Below are 22,388 nucleotides of genomic sequence, written 5' to 3'. Positions count from 1 at the left end.
TTGTGCCATGTAAATAAATATTTTAAATTATTTGGAGGCTGAAAGCGTATTCCCCCAGCACAAATACAGGCTGGGCGGAGAATGGATGGAGAGCAGCCCTGAGGAGAAGGACTTGGGGGTGTTGGTGGATGAGAAGCTCAACATGAGCCAGCAACGTGTGCTCACAGCCCAGAAAGCCAACCGCATCCTGGGCTGCATCAAAAGCAGCGTGGCCAGCAGGTCGAGGGAGGTGATCCTGCCCCTCTACTCCGCTCCGGTGAAACCCCACCTGGAGTACTGCATCCAGCTCTGGAGCCCCCAGCACAGGAAAGACATGGGAGCTGTTGTAGCGGGTACAGAAGAGGGCCATGAAGATGATCAGAGGGCTGGAGCACCTATGCTATGAGGACAGGCTGAGAGAATTGGGGTTGTTCAGCCTGGAGAAGAGAAGGCTCTGAGGATACCTTATTGCAGCCTTTCAATACCTAAAGGGGGTAAAGATGGGGAAGGACTCTTTATCAGGAAGTGTAGCGATAGGATAAGGGGTAACAGTTGTAAACTGACAGAGGGTAGATTTAGATTAGTTATTAGGAAGAAATTATTCACTGTGAGGGTAGTGAGACACAGGAACAGGTTGCCCAGAGAAGCTGGAACCCTGGAAGTGTTCAAGGCCAGGCTGGATGGGGCTTTGAGCAGCCTGGTCTAGTGGGAGGTGTCCCTGCCCAGGGCAGGGGGGTTGAAACTAGGTGATCTTTATAGTCCCTTCCAACTCTAACCATTCTATGACTCTATGAAGACCACTTCACAGAATCACGGAATCACGTAATTTTCAGAGTTGGAAGGGACCTCTAGAGATCATCTAGTCCAACTCCGCTGCTAAAGCAGGATTGCCTAGAGCACATTACTCAGGACTGCATCCAGGCGGGTCCTGAAAGTCTCGAGAAGGGGACTCCACAACCGCCCTGAGCAGCCTGTTCCAGTGCTCTGTCACCCTCACCGTAAAGAAGTTTTTTTCTCATATTTGATCGGAACTGCCTATGTTCCAGCTTGTGCCCGTTACCCCTTGTCCTGTTACTGGGAACCACTGTAAATATTAACAAGGTGTCCCCTCAGCCTTTTCTTCTCCAGGCTGAAGAGTCCCAGCTCTCAGCCTTTCCTCATAAGGGAGATGCTGCAATCCCTCAATCATCTTTGTTGCCCTATGCTGGACTCTCTCCAGCAGTTCCCTGTCTCTCTTGAACTGGGGAGCCCAGAACTGGACACAGTATTCCAGTTGTGGCCTCACCAGTGCAGAGCAGAGGGGGAGAATGACCCCCCCTTGACCTGCTGGCCACGCTCTTCCCTGTGCAGCCCAGAATTCCGTTGGCCAGAAGTCCTCTTCCCTCGGACTAATCGCTGCCGCCGTGTGAGGGGTGCGAAGGGGCGAACCGACAGTGATGGATGCCCACTGCGGGGGGGTGGGGGGAGCACCCCCTCTTCTCCCACCCGAGGACCAGCAGCTCCTCAGACCTGCTACCCATCCCCATGCCGGCCACACGGGGTGCCCCCTCCCCATCCCGCCGTTCCCGCCGCCGCCGTCCGGCTCCACCCCGCCACCGCCCCCCGCTCCTCCCTCCCTCCTTCCTCCTCCTCCTCCTCCTCCTCCTCCTCCACCAACGGCTCCTTCGCGCCATGGCGCGGCGCGGGCGGCGGCGCCGGGGGGCGGCGGCGGGCGGCCCGGCGGCGACCCGCGGCAAGGTGAGGCGGGCGGGCGAGCGGGTAACCAACCATCGGGACCCCCCCACCCCGCGGGGGGAAAGGGACGGCGGGGCTTGCTTGCCGCCTTCCCGGGGGAAGCGGCGGCCTTTGTCCGCGGGGACCAGCGGCGCGGGGGCCGGAAGAGCTGCCCGCCGCTGTCGGCGGCGCCGGGACCGGCGCCGCCGACAGCGGCGGGCAGCTCTTCCGACCCCCGCGCCGCCGCCGCGGTTCCCCGGTGCCGCTGAACGCCGTCCCGCTGAGGGGCAGCGGCCCACGGTCCCGCTCCACGTGGCTGCGGGGCCGGTGATGGTGGTGGAAGAAGCCGCCTTCGGGGCGGCCCCATCGGGGGTGGGGAAACTCCGGCGGCGGCGGGTCCCTGAAGGAGAAGGCTGATGGGGCTGCCCGCAGCTTTGTTTGTTTGGGGAGGAGCTTTGTTCGTTAATCGGCCTCTGTAAAGCTGGGGGTGTCACTGTGGGAAATAGCTAATTTGTTTTGGTTTTTTGGGGTGGTTTTTTTTTTTTTTGGGGGGGGTGTGTGTAATTCCATCTCTTTTTTGTTGTTGTTGTTGTTGTTGTTGTTGTTGAAACGCCGCGGTGCCACAAACATTTATTTGAGTCGCCTGCACACGTGAGTATTTCAGAAGGGCTTGGAGGCTTTAGGGACAAACGCGAGCGTGCTTTGATCCATGCATCCAGCCAAGCCCGTGCGCTTGGATGCATCCGGCTGTTTTGTGTGGTTCTGGTCTTGAGAGGTGGTGTGGTGAGTCTCCCGGGTGGTGGGAGGCGTGAGAAAGTCAGCATCTCACCACTGGGAGGGTTGGTGAGGCACTGGAACAGGTTGCCCGGAGAAGCTGTGGATGCCCCAACCCTGGAAGTGTTCAAGGCCAGGCTGGATGGGGCTTTGAGCAACCTGGTCTAGTGGGAGGTGTCCCTGCCCATGGCAGGGGGTTGGAACTAGATGATCTTTAGGGTTCCTTCCAACCCAAACCATTCTGTGATCCCAGTCAGCTCTTGCCGATGGAAGGTTAGGGAGTTACATGGGTTTCTGTGGAGCAGAAGAGTTGTAGAAACACTGAAACATTCATTAGGACCTCGGTCCTCTCAGGGACTGTATATGGCCTCAGAGTGGAGATAAGGGCACTGTAAAACAGTTTGGGAGAAACCTGATTGACACAGGACAATGGAAGCAAAGGGCACTTACTTCTCACTACTGGTGCTATAAGAAGAGTCTTTTACTGTCTGACAGTCACCCTTCTGCTGCGCAGCTACAAGGGTGTATGTGCATCATGTTTCCATTAAGGCTCAGCAAAGTGGAGAAGGACATGGTCTGTCTCAGGGGAGCTTGCTTTTGGCTGAGCAAGGCCTTCTGCTGGCTCTTGCTCCTCTTTGTGACATGCTGGTGGGCAGTGGGTTCAGTCCTGGCCTAGCCAAAAGGACGTGGCAGGTAAGGTTTCCTTGTCTCTGAAGTCACAGGTTGTCTGCTGGCCTGGTAAATTAGCTTGTTGTCTTGGTTTGAGATAGAACAGAACCAGTTTTCTTTTCAGAGAACATCTGTCATTTGTTTGGTGGCCAGCCCAGCCTAAACCATGGCCCTTGTAAGTACATGCCCCCATTGTAAGCAATTGCCAAGGAAGGCATCGGTACAGGATTGTTTTGAATTGCAACATCCGCAGTTCCATTTTCCATCCCAGGGTCTCGTTTAAGAGGTCTTTGCACAGCAGTTTCAGTACACAGAGCTTGTTACAGGGGTGCAGGCTGACAAAGCTTTTGCACACAGAAAGCCTGGACGGTGGCATTCCAGATGTGAACAGCGGATGCGTTGCTTGCCTGTGGCATGATACAGGAGTGTTTTCCTTGGAACGCTGGGGCTCGGAAAGCAATTAGGCACCACCACAGATGAAAGGGATGCTCTTGAATTACGCAGAGTTAATTCATAAATAGCTTTTACTACTGTTTGGATCGGCAAAAGGTTATATATTATAAAAGAAGAGATGGTAGCAGTTCACAGAGCATTTGGACCGCGTTCATATGCTGGCATTCCTGTTATTATCAGGGCTTTTTAAAAGTTGGGGGATTGTTTACAGGTAGATGTTGCCAGTGGAAGGTAACATTTTAAATGGCTTGCCATGTGATTATGGTAGTTGGGCATTCTTTATTTTAGGATTACGTAGCTTGATGGGGTTTAGCTTATTTAATTATAAGTTTAAATAAAGCAATGTAGAAACCATACTCTACTGTTTTGAAAATAGCTGAATTTACTAAAATTCCGTGCACTAGTTGGGTTTACCGTTAGGTTGACTGGGGTGAAAATTACCATAACTTTTCGTGGGGGCAGGGAGAACCACCTTGAAAATGCCAGGAGTTGTTGCTGTGGCAGATTTACAGGCTCAGGCATCATCCATCTTCGGTGGAATCAAAGTATCCCTGCAAAGACTGTAAAACTGCGTAATGACTGCTCATTTTATCACTTGTTCCTTCTTTTCTCGTAACACTCGTTTGCCTTTCACTCTGGTGCCACTTGTACCAGGAATATACTTCATCATCCAGAAGGTTTCAAGGTTTTGTGCTCTGATGCTGTTGAGAAATTGCCGAGATCATCTGGGATCTTCCTTGCCTCCCTAGATTTCGTTGTTGCCCTTGAGTCTCAGGCTGGTTGGATGGTGTTGACCGTCCCATTTGACCGTGCGTCTAGTTGCATGATTCTTCTGCACCGTGTCTTTGCCTCTCTCTGCCTTCCATGTCTTTCACACTATGATGTTTAAAATCAAGCTTTCATACAATGCTGTTCGCCTTTATGATTGCAGTGGAAAGACCGGGATCTCGACTTGTACATAGTTTTGGGTTTTTGGTTTGGCACCTATCGGCATTCTGGCTGGGGCCCTCTATTCTTGTAGCACTGCCCATAATTGTCAGCCTTGGAGCGCTTCCCTGTTTGGTTGTAATTTCAGGGCTATGTGCCAGATCCAGTGCCTGTAACCCTCGGGTGGTGTTCCTGGGGCTTGCTGCGTGCTGAGCCTGGGATAAGCCAAGAGATTTTCCAGCGTGTGTTGACGGTGAGGTTTTGCAGGAGTTTGGTTTGTGCGAGTATGCGTTTGAGATTAAACTGGGATTATTTCAGTTTGACTGAAATGAATAAGCAGCAAGTTTGAACGTTACCAAAATTACCTGTCCTCTGCTTCAAATAGGAATGTCCATACGTCGTGCCAACTTGAATGAGGAGGAAACAGTCCAACTGTTTGTTCTTTTTTTTTCATGGCAGGAGCAAAACCAGAGAATTACATCTAGCCCTGCTTTCTCACACGTTACGTTCTCCTGGTACGGTGTTGTCCCAGAAGAATGTGCTAATATGAGGATGGGCAATGAAAGCAATATTTCAAATTGCTAAGAGGTATTTGTACATATGGTTGATAGTGATGTACAAATAACTCTGATGCTTCCCACCAAAGCCGAGGGTGTGCATGCAGGTGAGCGTTTTCTCCTCGCAGCCTTGCAGAAGGGCAGGTTGCATCTGTTTTGGCTTGGGTATTGATAAAGTTCCTTTTTCACTTGGGACATGAGAATTCTCCCTGTTGACATGGAAGGTAAAACATCTCACCCCAGGCTTTTGTTTTTCTCCTTGCCTAATGTGGCAGGTGGAGTTTGTGGTGACAGCACTTGGAAAAATGTTGTTTTGACTGATGGGGACCCCAGGTGCCTTACTTTTCCCATCACTCGCATGGTGAGTTGCAGGGGCATCGCCAGAACAGGTCTGACATCCCTCCCGGCCTCATTTTCTGTCTCTGCTACCCTTGTCCCCTGGTGACAGATCTGACACCGGCACACATGAGCTGCCTGTTCCCAGTTCTGTGGGAATGGTAGCTCTCTTCCGCATAGCCCGACAAATGTGGTGTGGACTGGCGGTATTTTGTCACGTGGAGAGAAGGGGGAAACTGAGAGATGGGAATATCTTGAACTTTGATCTGTTGTTGATAAAACATACTTCGGGTTGGTTATGCTGGCAGTTGGTGGATTGTATGCTGTTTGTAGTGGGAAATGTTTTCTGCTGCTTTTGAAAAGTACCTTGTGGGTGTTTTAAACAAGCAAGTGTGTTTCATGTGCAAAAATAACCAAGCTCAAGAAGTACAAAATTTCCTACTAGAAGTAAGACTTTGACTTTTTCAGCAGCTGTGAATTATTTCCGGCTTTTACTGAATTTTTGGTACTTAGCTTGTTGCAACTGGTATCTGTAAAAGACAGTATTTCTCACCTCTCTGCAGCATTTCAGCAGATCATTGTGTCTGAACCCGTGGTCTGTTCATGTTGAAATATTTTCCCTGAGCGAGCTTGAAATGTTCATCACCTTCCTGCCTTTTTTAGGGGATTAGTGGCAAAAAGGTCCTCTCTTGAAGTGCCTGTGCCTTTCAAGTGTTTAGAATAGATTAATATTTTGACATTTGTGTTAAGGCAAATATGTATTTTCTTTCTTGGTATATGCTACTTATTGGTGGAGTTAAAATGCTAGGCTCTGATGCTGATTATGAATCAGTTTCTGAATGTATTTTAATTGAAAGGTAAAAATGGAAATGCCCGTGGCTCCCAGGGCTACACAATAAATAACGGTGAACCAGCCCATCACGGCAGAGGTATTTGGTACAAGCTTGTCTTTGATGTCTCTCTGCTGACGGCAATGGACTTCTGCTGGGAATAAACTTGTGATTTCAGGTGTAGAAAGACCAGCAGTGAGCAAGCTTGGTGATGAGGGTGCTCTTTTTAAACTCCTGGAGTATGTCCACCTTCTGTTTGTTTGGTGTTCTCTATTATTAACCTAAGCCCTTAAGGTGAAATGGGGACTCATCAATGACTGAATAGGACTCTTCGTAGTCAGGCTGTGGGGAGCAAGTCACAAACTAAAAATCTCCAAAGTTCTGCAGTAAGTTACTTAAATCGGTACCTTAGTATTTGGGAATGCATAAAGATCAAAAAAGGTCTTCTACTGGGAAAGACTTTTTTTTTTTTTTTAAACCTTGTTCAACATCAGTAATTACACCCCCGTAACGGCTCCTCTGGTGCAGCTGCAGAAGTAATAGACGACGAAGAAGAAGAAATTAGTTAGGCATACAGCAATCCCAGCAGTGGCTAACTGGCCTGTACAATAGCGCAACGACTAATGCAGTGCCTCCTGGAAGCAATTTATTCATAGCAACCTCACAGCTCCTTGTATGTTTTTCCATTAAAATGCATAATGCTTCATTTTTAACACTGCTTTGTTCTGAGTGAATTCCATCACAGCCACGGAGCCGGATCCTGGCCGTTCGTTGTAAGGGGCAAGGGGTGAGGGAATATCCAGAGGGGTTCCAACACGGACCACACGACTTTGTGCATTGGGTCATGCCGTTCTGTGCCTGCGAGGGCTGGTTGTGCAGAAGTGAATTCTGCTCTTGCTCAAGCAACAGTAAACCAGTTTTGCATCAGTCTACATCAGCTTTAGAAAAGCAGAGCAAGAGTAAAATTAAGCCCATGTATGTCTCTTCCTGTAGCTTATTTCAGACAGCGAAGCTTTGGTCGAGGTGCTGCTTGGTCTCTTAATAGAAGTGGAATTTTATTGGCAACGTTGTTTTTGGAGAATGTGCCTCCTTTGGGCCTTGACACAAACAAATGAATAAAGATAAAATAAAATACTAATAAAAACATAATCATTATATGGGGCCCTCTATGAGCGACCTTTGTTGTCTATGGCAGCAGGCAAGGGCAGGCTGCTCTCCGTTATGGAGGTCATCTCAGGATGTTCTCTTGAACATTCAGGGCTGAAGACCATCTCCTTCCGATGAGGAACTGGCCCTTATCACCAGGCAGCTGCTGATCTCTCAGTCCTGAGAGTTAATGAGAGCAGTGGGCAATCCGTGTGCGGCTTTAGCACACAGCAAACAGCCTCAAGTAAGAGTAGCGTGCGTGACGTGTACGTGTGGTCCTGGGGTTGTAGAAGATAAATATCTGAGTGCTGGTGGGTGATTCAGACGCTTCTTCCCAAGCATTTCTGTGAATGGCGAAACGGTTTTGCAAATTACACTGGGATGTGTAAAGCCATGTTCTGAAACTTGGCAAAATGCCTTCTGCCTCTGTTTTTAAGGCTGTATCTCTTCATCCCGTCCTTCCACACATTGAATCCTAAAGCAGCCTAGGTGGGAGCTACTGGCCTGTTACATTGAGAGGCTTATCTGAAGTGCTTGGTGAAGAATGTGGCCAGGGGAATGGGTGCCTCTAGCGGTATGAGTCTCCTTCCATGCAGGGACTGGACTTCTTGAACTCTGAAGTTGTGACCTTGGTCACCTCAGAAGGTGCCGCTGCCTGCCCTTGGCAGTGCTCCCTCCTGGCGGGCTACACTGTGGGCTTCTAGCAGACGAGACATATTCTCAGTTCAGATGGGTTTTCACTTTCTTACCAAGTGTCGTCGAAAAAGCTCTGTGGCAGTGCTGACAAAGGAGAGTGAGTTGGCATTGGTTTTAATTTTGGAGTTCGGTAAGCGTCCGATAAAATCGGTAACAGTGCTGGTACCGGATCTAATGGTGAGGTTGCTTCATGCTTGTTTAACGTTGCATTATATTTGAAGGTGTGTTCCTCGCCTCTGAGCCATCTAAGAGGAGGAGCAGTGGTGGGTTTCACTACGGATAAAGGGTGTCCTGAGCACGTGTTTGCAAAGATGAGGCACACACACATTTTTACATCTGAGAAGTACCGTGCTGTGGCGTTAAACACCCTGCACATCACATCCCCTCCCTGGCCCCAAATCTGGAATCTGTATTTAGGGATGAAAACAGCCTGTACCCGATTTTCCTGGAGTTTAGCTAAATGAGGTATAGTTTACGCATAGCATATTTTATGATACAGATTTGTACTTGCATAGGAGTATAAAAATAACTTGTACTGTTGCCAGTTTGAGTTTTCCTATTAAGTTGGCGTGTCTGACTCGTATCTTCTGTCTCGGTTTGAATCAGAAACAGATACCGAAGGACGTGGCTGATGTTTTCAATGCCGCCAGTGACAATGAAGATTTTATGGGGTTCCAAGATGATGCTTCCAGACAGAGGTTGTTGTCAGAGGACAGCTATGTTAGTTTTGATTCCCTGGAGTCAGGAAAAAAGGTAGGAACGGATTGCCGTGGCCCGGTTATGTTTTTTTGGGTGCAGTAGTACTCTGAGCCTGTGTGAAGGCTGTGCAAGCCATAACCTGCAGTAAAATCTATAATCTGCATTCCTCATATTGAAAATAAGTGTAGACGAACTTGCCACCCTTTTTAAATGATTGCTTTTCGAAACTCTTTCATGACATAAAAGTAAAATGGGTTTCACTAGAAGATGGATTTAAGTGAAGCAGGTAAACAGGAGAGAGAATTGCCATCCTGGGCTGGTGTGCTCCGGATACAATAAGAGTGCAAATGCATGATAATAGATGGGTTTTGTGAGCATGCAGACTTCAAGGTATTTCTTCCAGAAATTTGTATCAGTACTGTTTCTGCACTAAAATTGTGTTTTAAGTGGTGGTGACCCAGAGAAACCATCAGCTCCTGCCACGCTTGTGAGATTTGCTGGTTCTTTGCTCTCTTCATGGTGAAGTAGCTTGGATCAGCTTAATGATTTGATAATTTTTCATTCTTTGATTTGGTAGCTGGAGGTACCAGCTGGATTCAAAAGAAAGGAGGAAAACTGTCGTGCTGTCTTGGCTGCCAGAAAATATAGTTGTTAGTCTTTTAGAAGCTTGTAATTACATACTTAATAGATATGGGCTAATGTGCTAAAAGATACCCTTGTCAGCTGTGCTCTCCAAAGCATCCCTCATTTCCATTAATAAAAAAAATGAAAATGTCTTTCTTTTCCTATTTCACCAGGTCAGCACCTGGTTAAGAGTTGATGAGGACGAGAAATATGACTAGTATTAGCAAAGGGAACAGACAGAATGAGGCTTGTACAAGTATGTGCCATTTCTGAGCCTTTGCAGGCGAACGCCCTCAGAAAGGCTTGTACAAAGTGCAGGAGCTGTTTGGGAGCAGAGCCTCAAGTCTGTGCTATGGAGAAAGGTGGCGGCTTAAAAGTAACGAAATGAGCTTGGTTCTAAATTGCCTCGTCATCTTGTTGCTAGACAGCGGTGCTAGTAACTTCAGAAAATCAGGGGGAAACTTGCTGTTGTGACTGTGGCTTTGCATGGAGCATGAAGAAGGTTCAGCGAGGAGAGCTGCTGCTGCTGGTGGAGCCTTGTGCGGGAGCCTGAGGTCCTGCTTCTGCTGACTCTTTGGGGACTGAAGGCACCTTACTTTAGTTCTCTCTGCCTTGGTTTCCCGACTTGAGAGATGGAGATTACAATAACGGTCTTTGCTGGAAAGCGTTTTAAAATCCTCTGATGAAAAATGGGGTGGAAGAGCTAGGTGCTGTTAATTTAATGTGTGTTGCTGGGAATCCCCATGAGACTTACTCCAAATTTACAGCTGGCACTGCAGCCTTCCTCACCATTCCTGTGTTTCCCTTCGGCTGAGAATTACTTTAAATCTCTGACAGTATTGAGTTTAACTCCTTTACCGCTAAATGGTACAATAAAAACACATCTTTCTTATCCTGAGTTTCATCCACTTATGATGCCAAATGCCACCGTTGCTGAGAAAAAACGTGGGTACTTGTGCAGAAGACTAAAAGGTTTTGGTGTGAAGAGCAAAATGATGGGAAGTTTAGAAAAACGCTGCAGCTGATGGGAGAGGAGGCAAGGCCACTGCCCGGCTGGGGTCGGGAATGGGATGTCAGTGCGTCAGGTGGTCCCTTGGAAGTTGATGCGCAAACGCATCAACAAGTATTGACCTCTGCGTGTCTGCTTTTCCTTAGAGCTTTCTGCAGCCCTACTCGCGTAATCTCTGCACTTGTGCTGAGTTTCAGACATTTCTCCTGTAGGTATCCCTGATGCCTGTTTTACCTTGTGTAGATCATTCTTCATAGGTGTAACAGTATAGCTCGAGGTGTGTTATTTTTAGTCACTTTAGCTAACAAACAGCTTATTCTGCTCCCCCCCCCGCCCGACTTCTTTGTGGAATGTCATGAAAACACGGAATGCATAAAAACTTCAGTTTCCCTCCAAGAAATGCAATTTAACTTTAACATAACTTCCCTATTGTGTTTGTTCCTTTCTCAAGCAGCTGCACTGCAGCTACCAACAAAAGAATAAAGTAATTTTGCTCAGAGAAAACTCATTCCAATTACCCATAATAATTTGTAGGAGATGTTTAAGTGTAAAGAAACAGCATATGCTGTAGCTCCCCCCTCCCATTCCCCTGTTCCACTCATCTATTGTATCTGTTTTTCACCAGATATTATCTTAATGTAAAGAAGCATGTAATTAAAGTCAGGGAAGGGAGGGAATTGAAAGGAAGAATAAAGATATTTAGCAAGTGCATCGTATGAAAGGTCATTTTTATATCTTGTGTGGGAGGAAGAAATAGCAGAGGAAAATTGGGGAAACAAACTTAAGTGAGTGTTGCTGACTTTCAGGAGGCAGGTGTGGTGTGAACACGGGTTATTCCCACCATGAACGAGTCCTTCAGGAGACATGGTGACAGATGGTCTTCTAGTAATTCTGATTAGAAGTATGGAAATATATTTTTGATTTAGTAAATGCATTGTGTTTAATTGGTATGTAATGTGCACATCGTGAAGAGTGCTTTGATGAGATCTTAGTTTATTTTTCACGGGCTGACTTTTACTTCCTAGTTGGTACGAAGAAGTCTGGAATCTGTCTGCCCTAGAACACCTTTGAATGATAAACTGCACCATTAAAACAGAGAGAGTTGATCAGTTGGAAGGTGGAGGGATGTTGGTCAGGCTGTTCAAAACTCTGTGGTTTTGTGTTTGGTATCTGTCACTTCAGTGATGGTGTAACAGCATGAGAAGGAGCAGACTCCATCTCCAGGAGCCTTGAGTACGGCTGCAGCAAGCCCAGAGGAGAGTGTTGTCTCTACTGCTAAGTGAAAAAAAGGAGGTCTCTTTCTTACTGCGGTTGGTTGTGGCTTGTATTTTCTTCCATTCAAGGCCTGTTTTTTTACATCCAGAAGAAAACATACAAAACAACATGATAATTCACACATAAGAAAGCTGATAGTTTATTTTTATTGTGTAGTAGTGAAGAGGAAGGAGGAAGAGGGGAAGAAGAAAGTTTCGCCCACAGGAAGCAGCTCAGTTAAAGCCCTGTGCTCAAAATGAGGGGAAAAAAAAAGAAATCCTGCTAAGTTAAAATAACTCAATGCTGAAATTCTGAATGTCTTCTGCTTTTTTCTTTTGACAGGCTTTGCCTGCAAAGTGCTTTTACAGTACATGCCATCTAGTTGGTACCTGCTTTTGAACCTCAGAACCTGTTTATTGTGACTGTGTGATTACTCTGTATCTGACCGTCTCTCACAGCTACGGGCTGGTGTTTTTACAGGGGGTTCGGTTTCAGTCGAGATACCTCACTGAAGAGCTGCGGAGGATTTTCACTGAAGACACTGACTCTGAAACGGAAGCGTTTGAAGGCTTCGCTTCAAGCGAGGTGGATGTGAACAAGAAAGGAGTTCTGGTAAAGGCAGCCATGAATGTATATGTTGACTTTTTTTTTTTTTTTTTTGTCTGGCTCTTCTGTGTAAAACCTCATGTTCTGGTAGAGGTGTTTGTGATACACTGTGATGTTCTTTGCTCCTGCTGAAGAAAAACATGTGTTATCTTAAAAGAGAAAAAAGGCTTTATTTAATGTAACCTCACATATTAGAAATGAGAACTTCTTCCCTTTCTTGTAGACTGACTGTGCTGGGCAAGATTGTTCCTCTGAAGACAGCCGTGTCTGTATCCCAGACAATATTAATATATAAATTTTGTGTCGGTCTCTGCACAGGGGGAAGTCATGTACTCTGAACTTTAAAAAAAAATTGTTGATTTAGGTGAATTTATGACAGTGCCTTCAGGTGGTAAGACTAATGCCTAGCATTAGTGATTTAAAAATGACCCTTCTTGTGTCACAGCCCATAATGTAACATGGGATTCTTCCTGCCTCTAGGCTGTGGAGTCAGACTTGAGTGATGAAGAACGCGATAACTTATTGGGTAGTGAGGAAGAAGAGGAGGAAGAGGCAAAGAAGAAAGTTTCCCCCAAGAGAAGAAGCTTTGGTCTTCGTGTTGCCTTGCAGTTTCCCACCAGAAAGTCGTCTGAGAAGAAAGTGCCTGAACAGGCTTTTTCTAACTTACCTTTAAAGGACAGTGAATCCCTCACACCCATTTCAAAAGAAATAAGCTGCAAGCGGTGGGATAAACTAGAGGGCTCTGCTTCAGAGTCCGAAGAAGACATTAAAGAAACACAGGAGGAAAGTTCCAGTGCTCTGCTTAAGAGAGCCATGAATATTAAAGAAAATAAAGCCATGGTAAGACTTACGAACAATGCTTTGTGCTCTGACATTAATATCCGAGTACGTGGCTTCAGCACACTTGAATTTTGGGGTCCTCATTGGTGCTGTGCTGGGACTTTGGGAAAATCTCATGGTGGTTTGTGTTTGAATTTTTCTACCTGGCAATACCCTAGGGGACCATCAGCACTCGCACATTTACCGTTCAAATAGCCTCAAGTAGGACTAGCCTGCTCCAGTTTAAAAGCAAGGTTGAACCAAGCATTTTGTATGTGGATGTGAACAAAATTACAGATGCCCAAGTCGCAGTCTGGTACTCAGAACGTGTCAGAAAACCAGCTGGCCCCTTCAGGTGGTTCATGGTGTCATTTGCATGATAAGAGTTTCTGCTTTTCATTTGTGTCTGAGAGATCTGCTGCCGTTACTGATTGGAAAGCCAGCTAAAAACTGCTAAGGATGATAAATGTAATTTTTCAGCTGTGTGGGATGTGATATTTACAGTTATGCTTTGCCGTGTAACTACTGAAAGTATGTATGTGTGTGTGTAGGTGGGGAAAAAGGAGACACTGATCATTCCCTAACACTTTTGCCCGTGTCGTCCAAAATCCCATCAGCTCTTTCAATTATCGCACTGCTGTACAAATCCAAGTAGATGTTGGGTCCTCAGTGCCTCCTTCAATTTTATTGTATTCCAGGAGATGTTGCAGCCTCCAAGCAATCTTGCAGCTCAAGTACACCTCTTGGGTGTGTGGGTCTACAGCTCACACATAAAAACTTGCTTTAGTTTTGTACCTGCGTTTCTAATCTGTCGTGTTTCCTCACTGCTGTTGCATTGATCTTGCTGCTCTTCTTTCCCACCTTCCAGCTTTCCTTCCAGTTCAACCAGCATGAAATTCATTAGCATCCTAGTTGCAGTATGGTAATGACATTAAATAGCTTTTAATAAATGCCACACTGAAGTATTTACCGAGAGATGCTGTACCCAGCTTTTAATCTCACGATTGGTGTGGCGGTCTCAGAGACAGCTACAGCCTGGCTCATCACCGCTACTGCTGGCTTTTCAGAAGATGGCCTCATCCTGGCTTTCCAGAACAGGTCCTTATTGTTTTTACCTGTCAGTCTCTACTTCTGCTGAAATGCACCTCCCGGACATCTACACGATACAACAGGTGGTCCTGCTGAAGTGCGTCTGATACTGCATATGCCATGGTTAGGGGAACTGCTAGCAGGGCTTAGTTGTTTAACGACTTGCAAATGAGCGTGTACCCATGTGTATCCGCAGAAAGCAATGGGTATTCAGGGTTTCTGGCCGTGGTTGCAGCGTTTGTGAAATCAGCGCTAGCTCTCGTGATAGAAAAAGGGAAGTTCCTCATCATTGCTACTAGGGACCACTGAAAAATGACGAGCAAAGTTTCCCTGCTGCAGTGTCACTACTTAAGGGGATGCCAGGTTCCTTGGTAAAAAGCAGAGGTGTATCAGCAGTCATTTAGCCCACAGGGAACACTTTACAATCTTCTAGTAGAGCTTGGAGCACTCTTGCTGCCAAGGGCACCCTGTCTTCCTTTTCTCCTTCCTGTCATACGAACTGTGAATTTCTCGTTATCGGTCATAAGATATTGTAACCACGTTGGAATGCACTTCTTCAGTACTGTTTCAACAAAATCGTATGTAATTCTAGCTAATTCTAATTCCCAGCAAGAGTTAATGGGAGCTGTGAAGTTAGTATTGCCTACAGAGATTTGCTCATTCAGGGGTAAATGAGCTCATTTTATGACCCCCACTTAAATAAAGTGCCTCCAGAAAGGTTTCATACACGGAGTGCATGTGAAGTGTGGATGATAACTTGTTGCTTACTTGCAAGTTTGCAGTGAGTTTTCAATGTGGCATCACTGTTGATTTCAGCTTGCCCAGTTGGTGGCAGAACTGAATTCCATACCCGGCCTGTTTCCAGTGAAAACACCCACCTCCACTCCTCCGGTAAGTCTCCGGTACTGGCTAGAGGTGACAGATGTTTTTCCTAGAGTTACAACTAATGTGTTTCCTGATGAAACACTTTCACCAAGTTTGTTCTGGTTTTCTTTGGATTTGGTCACTTTATTTGAATGGATTTGCTGTTGGTCAGCAGTTAAGTACCAAGCGTTATGTAAAGAAATGGAATTTTATAAGATCATTTATGAAGAAACATGGAGACTAAGGTGAGATCCTACTTTATCATTTTTGCCCCAGAAATACTTTCGAGATGCTAGACAAATCTATGTTTATGTAGGTGGGAATAAGGAAGAGTAGTTGCTTCCCTCTGTGTTTAGTGCCTGTTAATTTCCCTCCTGCAGGCTTTTCTTTTAAAATCCATTTCCTGGTAGAGCTATGCTGATGAAATTCAACCACTTCAATGTGAAACCGGGATGATACTGTAGTTATTTCAACTGGCTTTTCTTGGCTACAAGCAGAGAACTGTCAACCCCTCTAGGCTCTCTCTAGAGTGATGTTTTTCCCATGTGTATTATGAACTGAAAAGATTTGAGGAAAAATTGAAGGGCCGTGTCTTTGGGAAGCCCATGTAGAAATGCTTGTCAAGTGAAAAGGTGAAGCCAAATTATACAGTCTTTGAGAGGCTGGAACATTGCTAGGTCTAGTTAAATGCAACAGAAGCTTAAACATCCTTTGAATACGTACATAAGCCTGCTACTTTTATTTAGTATCTTTACTTGAGGAGGGGAAAGGGCATCAGGAATACTCTGGTTATCTCTTCTGCTTGGTTTTTCACTTCCAGCCTGTCTCCTTGGGACGTGCCTTTCACTTCTTTCAAAGGAAATAACTAAAGAGTACAGTAGCAAGCAGGCTTGCGTCCTATATCTTGTTTATCCTGTCAGATTTAGTAGATGCCTTTATGGTGGGTGTCTGTGCACGTCTTCAGTTGTGTGATTTCAATCATGCAGTAATTGGCAGGTGTGACGATAGGAAAAGGGTTATTTTGGGCTTCCTAGTAATGCCAGATCTAGAAATCTGAAAGTAGGAGAAGAAACTTATTAATGCTCTTGCAATTTGAAAAATAGTAAAGAAAATAAACTAGAATTCAGATTATTCCTTGAAGATGTATTCAGTTTGTGGGAAAATCTGAACCTTTAGCTGCTGAAGAACAGTGAGAACTTCTACTTTAATACGCCATACAAAAAATGTTGGTACAGTTCTGTGATGTTAATTGGAATATAATTTTTGACTGTGAAAGTGTGGTGTTTTAAAAGGAGCGAAAAGGTATAGCATGTAGGGAGAACACTTAATGCTATAAATTGGTGAGGTTTGGCTTAACGAAGGAGGAGTGGGAGCAGAACAGATTAATTCATGATAGTACAAGTGTGGTACAGACATTTTGAGATAATTTCTGGTGTTTACAAACATAACTGAAAAGACAGTTACTGGAATTATCTTCTCTTTCTAGAAACAGAAGAAAATCCCAAGGAGGACATTTTCTGAAGGCCAGATAGCACGTCGCATGAACCCAACCAGAAATGCTCGTCCACCAGAGAAATTTGCCTTGGAGAAATTTACTGTGTCGGCTGTCAAATTTGCAGAACACTTCCGTAGCTATAGACAACAAAACCTCTTGAAGAAGAGACTCAGCGTGGTACTTGCCAGACTTTGATATCTCCAGTAGTCAGGGATTAGGAAACATTTAAATTGTTGGCCAGCACTTAGAGCAGACATCACATCCTACAGAAAGTTAATGAGAACCTTTGGTTTGGGATTAGCTACAGAAGAAGTTGTATTCAGGCCTTCCTGCCTCATCTTTCATCTGTTAACTGGGTTCTATTTGTGACCTGTGTTGTCTAAACATAACAAGGAAGTGTACTTATGGTCTATTACTTATTTATTATCTGAAAATTACTAGGGCCTACAATATAGAAGGCCTTCGAATGGCAAGGCAATGGGGCTGGTGGAGGTGACAAAGCAGATCTTCTCTGTCTTCAGGCTCGGGAAAAATTAGCAAAAACCCCTCTCTGGAAATAGCAGAGGGAAGACAGAGAGGAGTGATATAGCTGAACTGGGAATGAATGAAGGGAATCTGCACCAACAGACTGCTGACATGCTGTCTAGCTATTCCAAAGTTGCAGGTTTTATTCTTCCCCATCTATTTTTCTCTCCTTTGGCTTATGGTGGTCATTTGTCTTGGTTATATTTACTGTATAGTCTTTACGAAGAAGACACTCTTAAGTTTGTATCTTCACGGGCTGGATCCCAGTTCTCCTTATAGGAATGAGTGCTGGGCACAGTTGAAGCATTATAGAGGGAACGTGGCTATAAAAAAGTGGAGTAGCACTGAATGAGAACCTGGGCTGGTAAATAACTATTTTGGAGAGAACAGAGCTGATCTAGGGTGAAGGACTAATGAGGTGTTAAAGAGTGTGGGGTAGGGGGAAGGCTAAGGATCAGATGAGACTTGTACATGAATTGGGGTCAAAGAGAATGATACTTGGAAGGAAAAAAAGCACTTAATAGTGAGTGGAGGGCTCTCTTCCAAATAACAAACGGGATAATAAGGTTAGTCCTGCCATACCCAGCCCTTTCTAAAACTCCAGTAGAGGTTTTTTGTAGGATGTTAGAGACTGTCTTTGGAGAAAGCAATTAGAGAGTATGCTAGGAGATGGAAGAAGCAAAGCATGAGGAGGGAGATGGTTATAGTTAGTTACTTTGAGAAGGAAGAAATGGAGTATGAAGAGTTACAGTGGAGGCGTGCAGGGAATGCGAAGAAAAGGAGGTAACGGAAAAACATGTTAGGGATTTGTGGGAATAGAAGTAGCAACAATGGGAAGGAAGAACATATCAACAGAATGAATAATAAATGGAGTAGAGAAAAGATGAGGGAGGAGAGGGAAAGAAAGAGGCGGTGATGATTTGGAAACTCTATTCCCTGTTTTTCCAGTGTTCCATGAGCCTGTAGTCCACCCCCTCTAGACTGCATACGCATTATAAATGAAAGAATTTGTCACCAAGTGTGGTGACAGAGTCTTCATGACACCAGACAAAAGGTGTTGAGATGAGTTTGTTTAGCAGGAGGATTGTGGAGTGCGCAAAAGGAGGAGGTCATCAAAGTATTCATCTCACCGTCCCGTAGAGGATATTACTGAGGAGGACTTGGACAACATTGCAATCACTGTTAAAGACAAAATCTACGACAAAGTTCTAGTAAGTGGCTGCTGTTTTCTTCACTGTGTGCCATGCACCTGAAAGTCTCTTAATAGTTCATCTAGTGTTTGCCAAAAGGTATGCTTTCATGAGGGATCTGTAGGGTGCTGCTCCGCATTACTAAATTACACAAGCACAACTTGAAAGCTTTGTCAGGCTTCCGTGGGCTTGCCCGTGCTGGTTGATGCGCCCCACTGACTTTTTGCCTCTGCAAAGAAGTGCTTTCTTGCCATAGAGCTATTAAGGGGAATTTGCTATAGCTATGACTCAACACTGATAAAAGCTGACATCCCTTTTATCTCTCATTCTCACTTAATATAAATGTGGTGGTGGTGGTGATTGTGCCATTAAATAATAGTGGTCACTGCTGCTCCTTTTACCCCCTGGAAATGACAGTTCTGTACTGGTTGCGTAGTTTCCAAAGCTCTTGATGGAACTCCTCTCTTTCCTTCACTGGTTTTGGCTGTTATTAATTGTCATAAAGATCTAGATGATCAGCTTACTATATATTTTATGCTTCATTGTATTTGGAGAGATGAGTCACAAGGTAATTTTCTAAATAGCTTTAGGTTTTTCCTGGAGAGAGGAAAGGATCAGAACTGCAATGTGAGGTTCATGTAGTTTGAGACTCCCAATGCAACCGAGGCTGGGCACTCTCTGTAAAATTCCTAGCATCTCTCCAGATAACTGTATGATTTTTCATAATAACAGACCTTATGGTTCTTACTAAGATATTCGTTGCTGAATTTCACTTGGATTTGAAGTTTGTGCTTTGCTATCAGCAGATATATCAGGAAAGTTCATCAACAAGCATTTAAGATGCCCTTCAAACATACGTTTCTTCTCCTTTCCAACTTTAGGGTAGTACTTGCCACCAGTGTCGACAAAAGACAATTGATACAAAGACAATCTGTCGCAATCAGGGCTGTGGAGGAGTAAGAGGGCAGTTTTGTGGACCATGTCTTCGAAATCGGTATGGGGAAGATGTGAAATCAGCACTGCTTGATCCAGTAAGTATCATTTCTTGGGCTTGCAAAGAAAGTGTAATAAATACGGTTTTGTTAGTAAGCTGTGATGAGCATAATGCTCATGGTAACATGGGGTTCCAAGCTTTTTGCCATGAGAAGATCTTCAGTACTGTTGTGACTGACAATGATCTTGTTGGAACTCAAGTGGAAGGTGCTGGACCAGGGTTACAATCCACCTGTCTTCATGCTTTGAAGCTCCACTTGCTTACCAGGTAGTGGAGGGAAAGCATAAGAGCTTTTAAGAATAGGAATCTGTCCCCTTTCAGAAAAATGCCAAAAACATACCCTTTTTTAATGCTCTCAGTAGTGTGGCACGCAAAGCAAATTCCTTGGTTTAGATTCTAATTTTTTAATGTGAGAAAAAAGGAGGATACTGAAAAGTCTTAGGATTGGTTCCCCTTTTCTCTGTTCTGTCCTGCAGAATTTGGAAAGTGTTAACAAGGTTTTTTAGCTGGCTGATTCAGGCTATTAAAACCTTGCCCTGAACAATCGTGCAGTAAGGAAGCTGTACTCTTGTCTGTCTGAGTACCGAGACGGTGAATATAACCTTACTCATAGCTTGCCTTTACCCTCCCTCCCCCCATTCCCCCCTTTGCAGGCCTGGATCTGTCCTCCTTGTCGTGGGGTGTGCAACTGCAGCTACTGCCGCCGGCGGGACGGGCGCTGTGCCACGGGCATGCTCATCCACTTGGCCAAGTTCTGCGGCTACGATAACGTCAAGGAGTACCTGGAGAGGTGAGGGCAGTGCCCCGTGGTCATTCCTTTTTAAACCTTTGCAGCCCTCTAAATAATGCTTGACTTCTGGGGCCCGGGGAGATCCTGGACCTATGCAAAAGAAGTCTCTTGGACTTGAGATTTCTCCTAGGCTGAAGGCAGCTTCACTGAAGTGAGTCGTATTGTCTGGGTAAACAACTCTTAAATTGAAATGCTTTTCCCTATTTTGAGATCAGTATTGCTTGCTTTAAGCGTATAGAAGTGCTGTTTTGGAAGTTGTCGTCTTCAGAAATGGAAATGCTCCTATTTATGGGGAACCTGAGTTTCCTAAAAAGCACTAACACTGTTTTCTCACGTCTTACAGTTTACAGAAACAACTGGCAGATGGCAATTGAGAACACTGAACTCAAGCTGGGCCTGCAGCTGGTTGATATGTTGACAAGTGTTGACTTCAAAAGGTTATTACTATGTTTTATATAAGATAGAATTGTAGAGTATAGTGTATGCATTTCTGTGTTGGAAACTCTTTGATTGATGTGGTCTTATGCAAAAGATCTCTCAGGAAAATATTTTGGTAGAGAAATCTACATGCACAGACCTATATGTTAAGTGAAATGGCACTCTTGAATCTTGAGTGGTTAATTTTTAATAGAGCTACACAACCACATGATGGAGAACTCGGTCGATTTGAGCAATATTTTTATTTATATGGTTGTGCAAGTTTGCTGAAAGGGTATTTAACAACTACCTGTAAAGCATACCCTGTCTTTAAAGAAACAGACCCCCTCTTTGTGTTCCAACTTGACCACAAAGATTCAGTTTTCCAACCCTTGCTTTCTAAACCTGTTCCTCCACCCGTAGTTCATGGAACCTGAAAAGAAGGGAAGTGTACTTTCACCTGAATGCCATTATCTTCCAGCAAAAGCTGATGCAATCTACCAGTGGGAGGATGATTTTTTTTTTTTATTCCGAAGTGCAATTAATCACTGAAACATGGGAGTGAAAGAGTGTTTTGTTTTTTTTTTCAAATTTTTAAAAACTTTAATCATCATCCCAATAAAGAAGAGGACTTGTGCAGCAGTTCTTGTGTGATGCACCTGCTGCCTGAACCAGCTACCTTACAGCAATCATAACTGGTTAACTGGTTTAAATCACAAAGTCCAGGATTATTTTTCTTAAATACAGTTCATACTTAGATGGTTTTTTGTATGTACAACCAAGCTTTCAAACAACTTTGTTTAAATGCAACCTGTTTGTATTGCAGTATGATTATGTTAACATTTTTTGTAAGATACACATTTCATTTTATGTAGAGAGAATAAAGAATAATCAAGAGGAGCGTTTTGTGAATCAGACTATGCCCAGATGCTGATGTTTCTTATTTACTTTGCCATAGCTGGTGTAATGAAGGAATGCTTGCAGATCAATAATCGTTATATGGGGAAACACACAAACACAACACTGAGGGATGAGGAAATAACAACGTAGCGCACATAAGTGTTACGCTAAAGAACACTTTTTAGCGAGGCAAATCTGCTGCTCCAGCTGACTGTGAAAAATATTTATCTCCTTTTGCTTTAGCTACAAGGCAGATTGAGAAAGCGGCACGTACTATTGAAAACTTAGTAGTAAACTGCCAAGAGTAAAGCTGCTCCTGCCAGAACCCATTTAGCTAGCTTCTCCTTGCTTTTCAGAGCGGAAGTAAGTCCAAACATAAGTTGGCCCTCTGGTTTTTGTTTTACATACTGGACATTCATAAACATTCTTAGTTTCCCCTTGATCCTCGGGAATAGCCCTCACAGATGACTGGCATTGCTGGAGTCAGTTCCTTGAGCCAGGCTTTGGCTATGGTTCCCCACCTGCATGTCCCACCTGGCACCTGCAATAAACATAGGCACATGGCTTACAGGGTGTTTTGTAGTGCAAGACTGGAATAATTTGTGTTTAAACAGTTGCATACTGCTACATACTTAAAGCTACATTTGAAGATGTAGCCTTCTAGTACCTAAAGGGGGCCTATGGGAAGGATGGGGAAGGGGCTCTCTTTATCAGTGAGTGTAATGATAGGATGAGGGGTAATGGTTTCAAACTGAAGGAGGCTAGATTTAGACTGAATATTAGGAAGAAGTTCTTCACCGTGAGGGTGGTGAGGCACTGGAACAGGTCGCCCAGAGAAGCTGCGGATGCCCCATCCTGGAAGTGTTCAAGGCCAGGCTGGATGGGGATTTGAGCAGCCTGGTCTAGTGGAAGGTGGCCCTGCCTATGGCAGGGGGGCTGGAACTAGATGATCTTTAAGGTCCCTTCCAACCTGAACCATTCTATGAATGTACTGATTTAGTGTAGACTGGTGTGCATCATGTGAATGAGGAGG

The 22,388-nt window shown here is 44.9% G+C and overlaps 1 protein-coding gene across 3 annotated transcripts; it reads left to right on the top strand.

Annotated features, from left to right (window-relative positions):
- Nucleotides 1–1,639: 1,639 nt before the first annotated feature.
- CDCA7L (cell division cycle associated 7 like) lies at nucleotides 1,640–21,802 on the top strand. Of its 3 annotated transcripts, none has more exons than XM_063324993.1 (10): nucleotides 1,642–1,716; nucleotides 8,687–8,833; nucleotides 12,147–12,278; nucleotides 12,753–13,112; nucleotides 14,997–15,071; nucleotides 16,531–16,716; nucleotides 18,144–18,275; nucleotides 19,136–19,285; nucleotides 19,902–20,038; nucleotides 20,382–21,802. In XM_063324993.1, exons 1-10 carry the CDS (start codon nucleotides 1,651–1,653, stop codon nucleotides 20,410–20,412), a joined length of 1,416 nt encoding a protein of 471 aa, XP_063181063.1. In that variant the 5' UTR covers nucleotides 1,642–1,650; the 3' UTR covers nucleotides 20,413–21,802. The 3 variants fall into 3 exon arrangements, with proteins under 3 accessions (XP_063181064.1, XP_063181063.1, XP_063181062.1); XM_063324992.1 differs by having other exon boundaries at nucleotides 18,141–18,275; XM_063324994.1 differs by lacking the exon at nucleotides 8,687–8,833 and having other exon boundaries at nucleotides 1,640–1,716; nucleotides 18,141–18,275.
- Nucleotides 21,803–22,388: the final 586 nt, after the last annotated feature.

This window comes from Chroicocephalus ridibundus, chromosome 2 (genome assembly GCF_963924245.1).
Source record: "Chroicocephalus ridibundus chromosome 2, bChrRid1.1, whole genome shotgun sequence".
In the NCBI taxonomy this organism is placed as follows: domain Eukaryota; kingdom Metazoa; phylum Chordata; class Aves; order Charadriiformes; family Laridae; genus Chroicocephalus; species Chroicocephalus ridibundus.
This window is presented reverse-complemented; position numbering and strand designations above follow the sequence as displayed.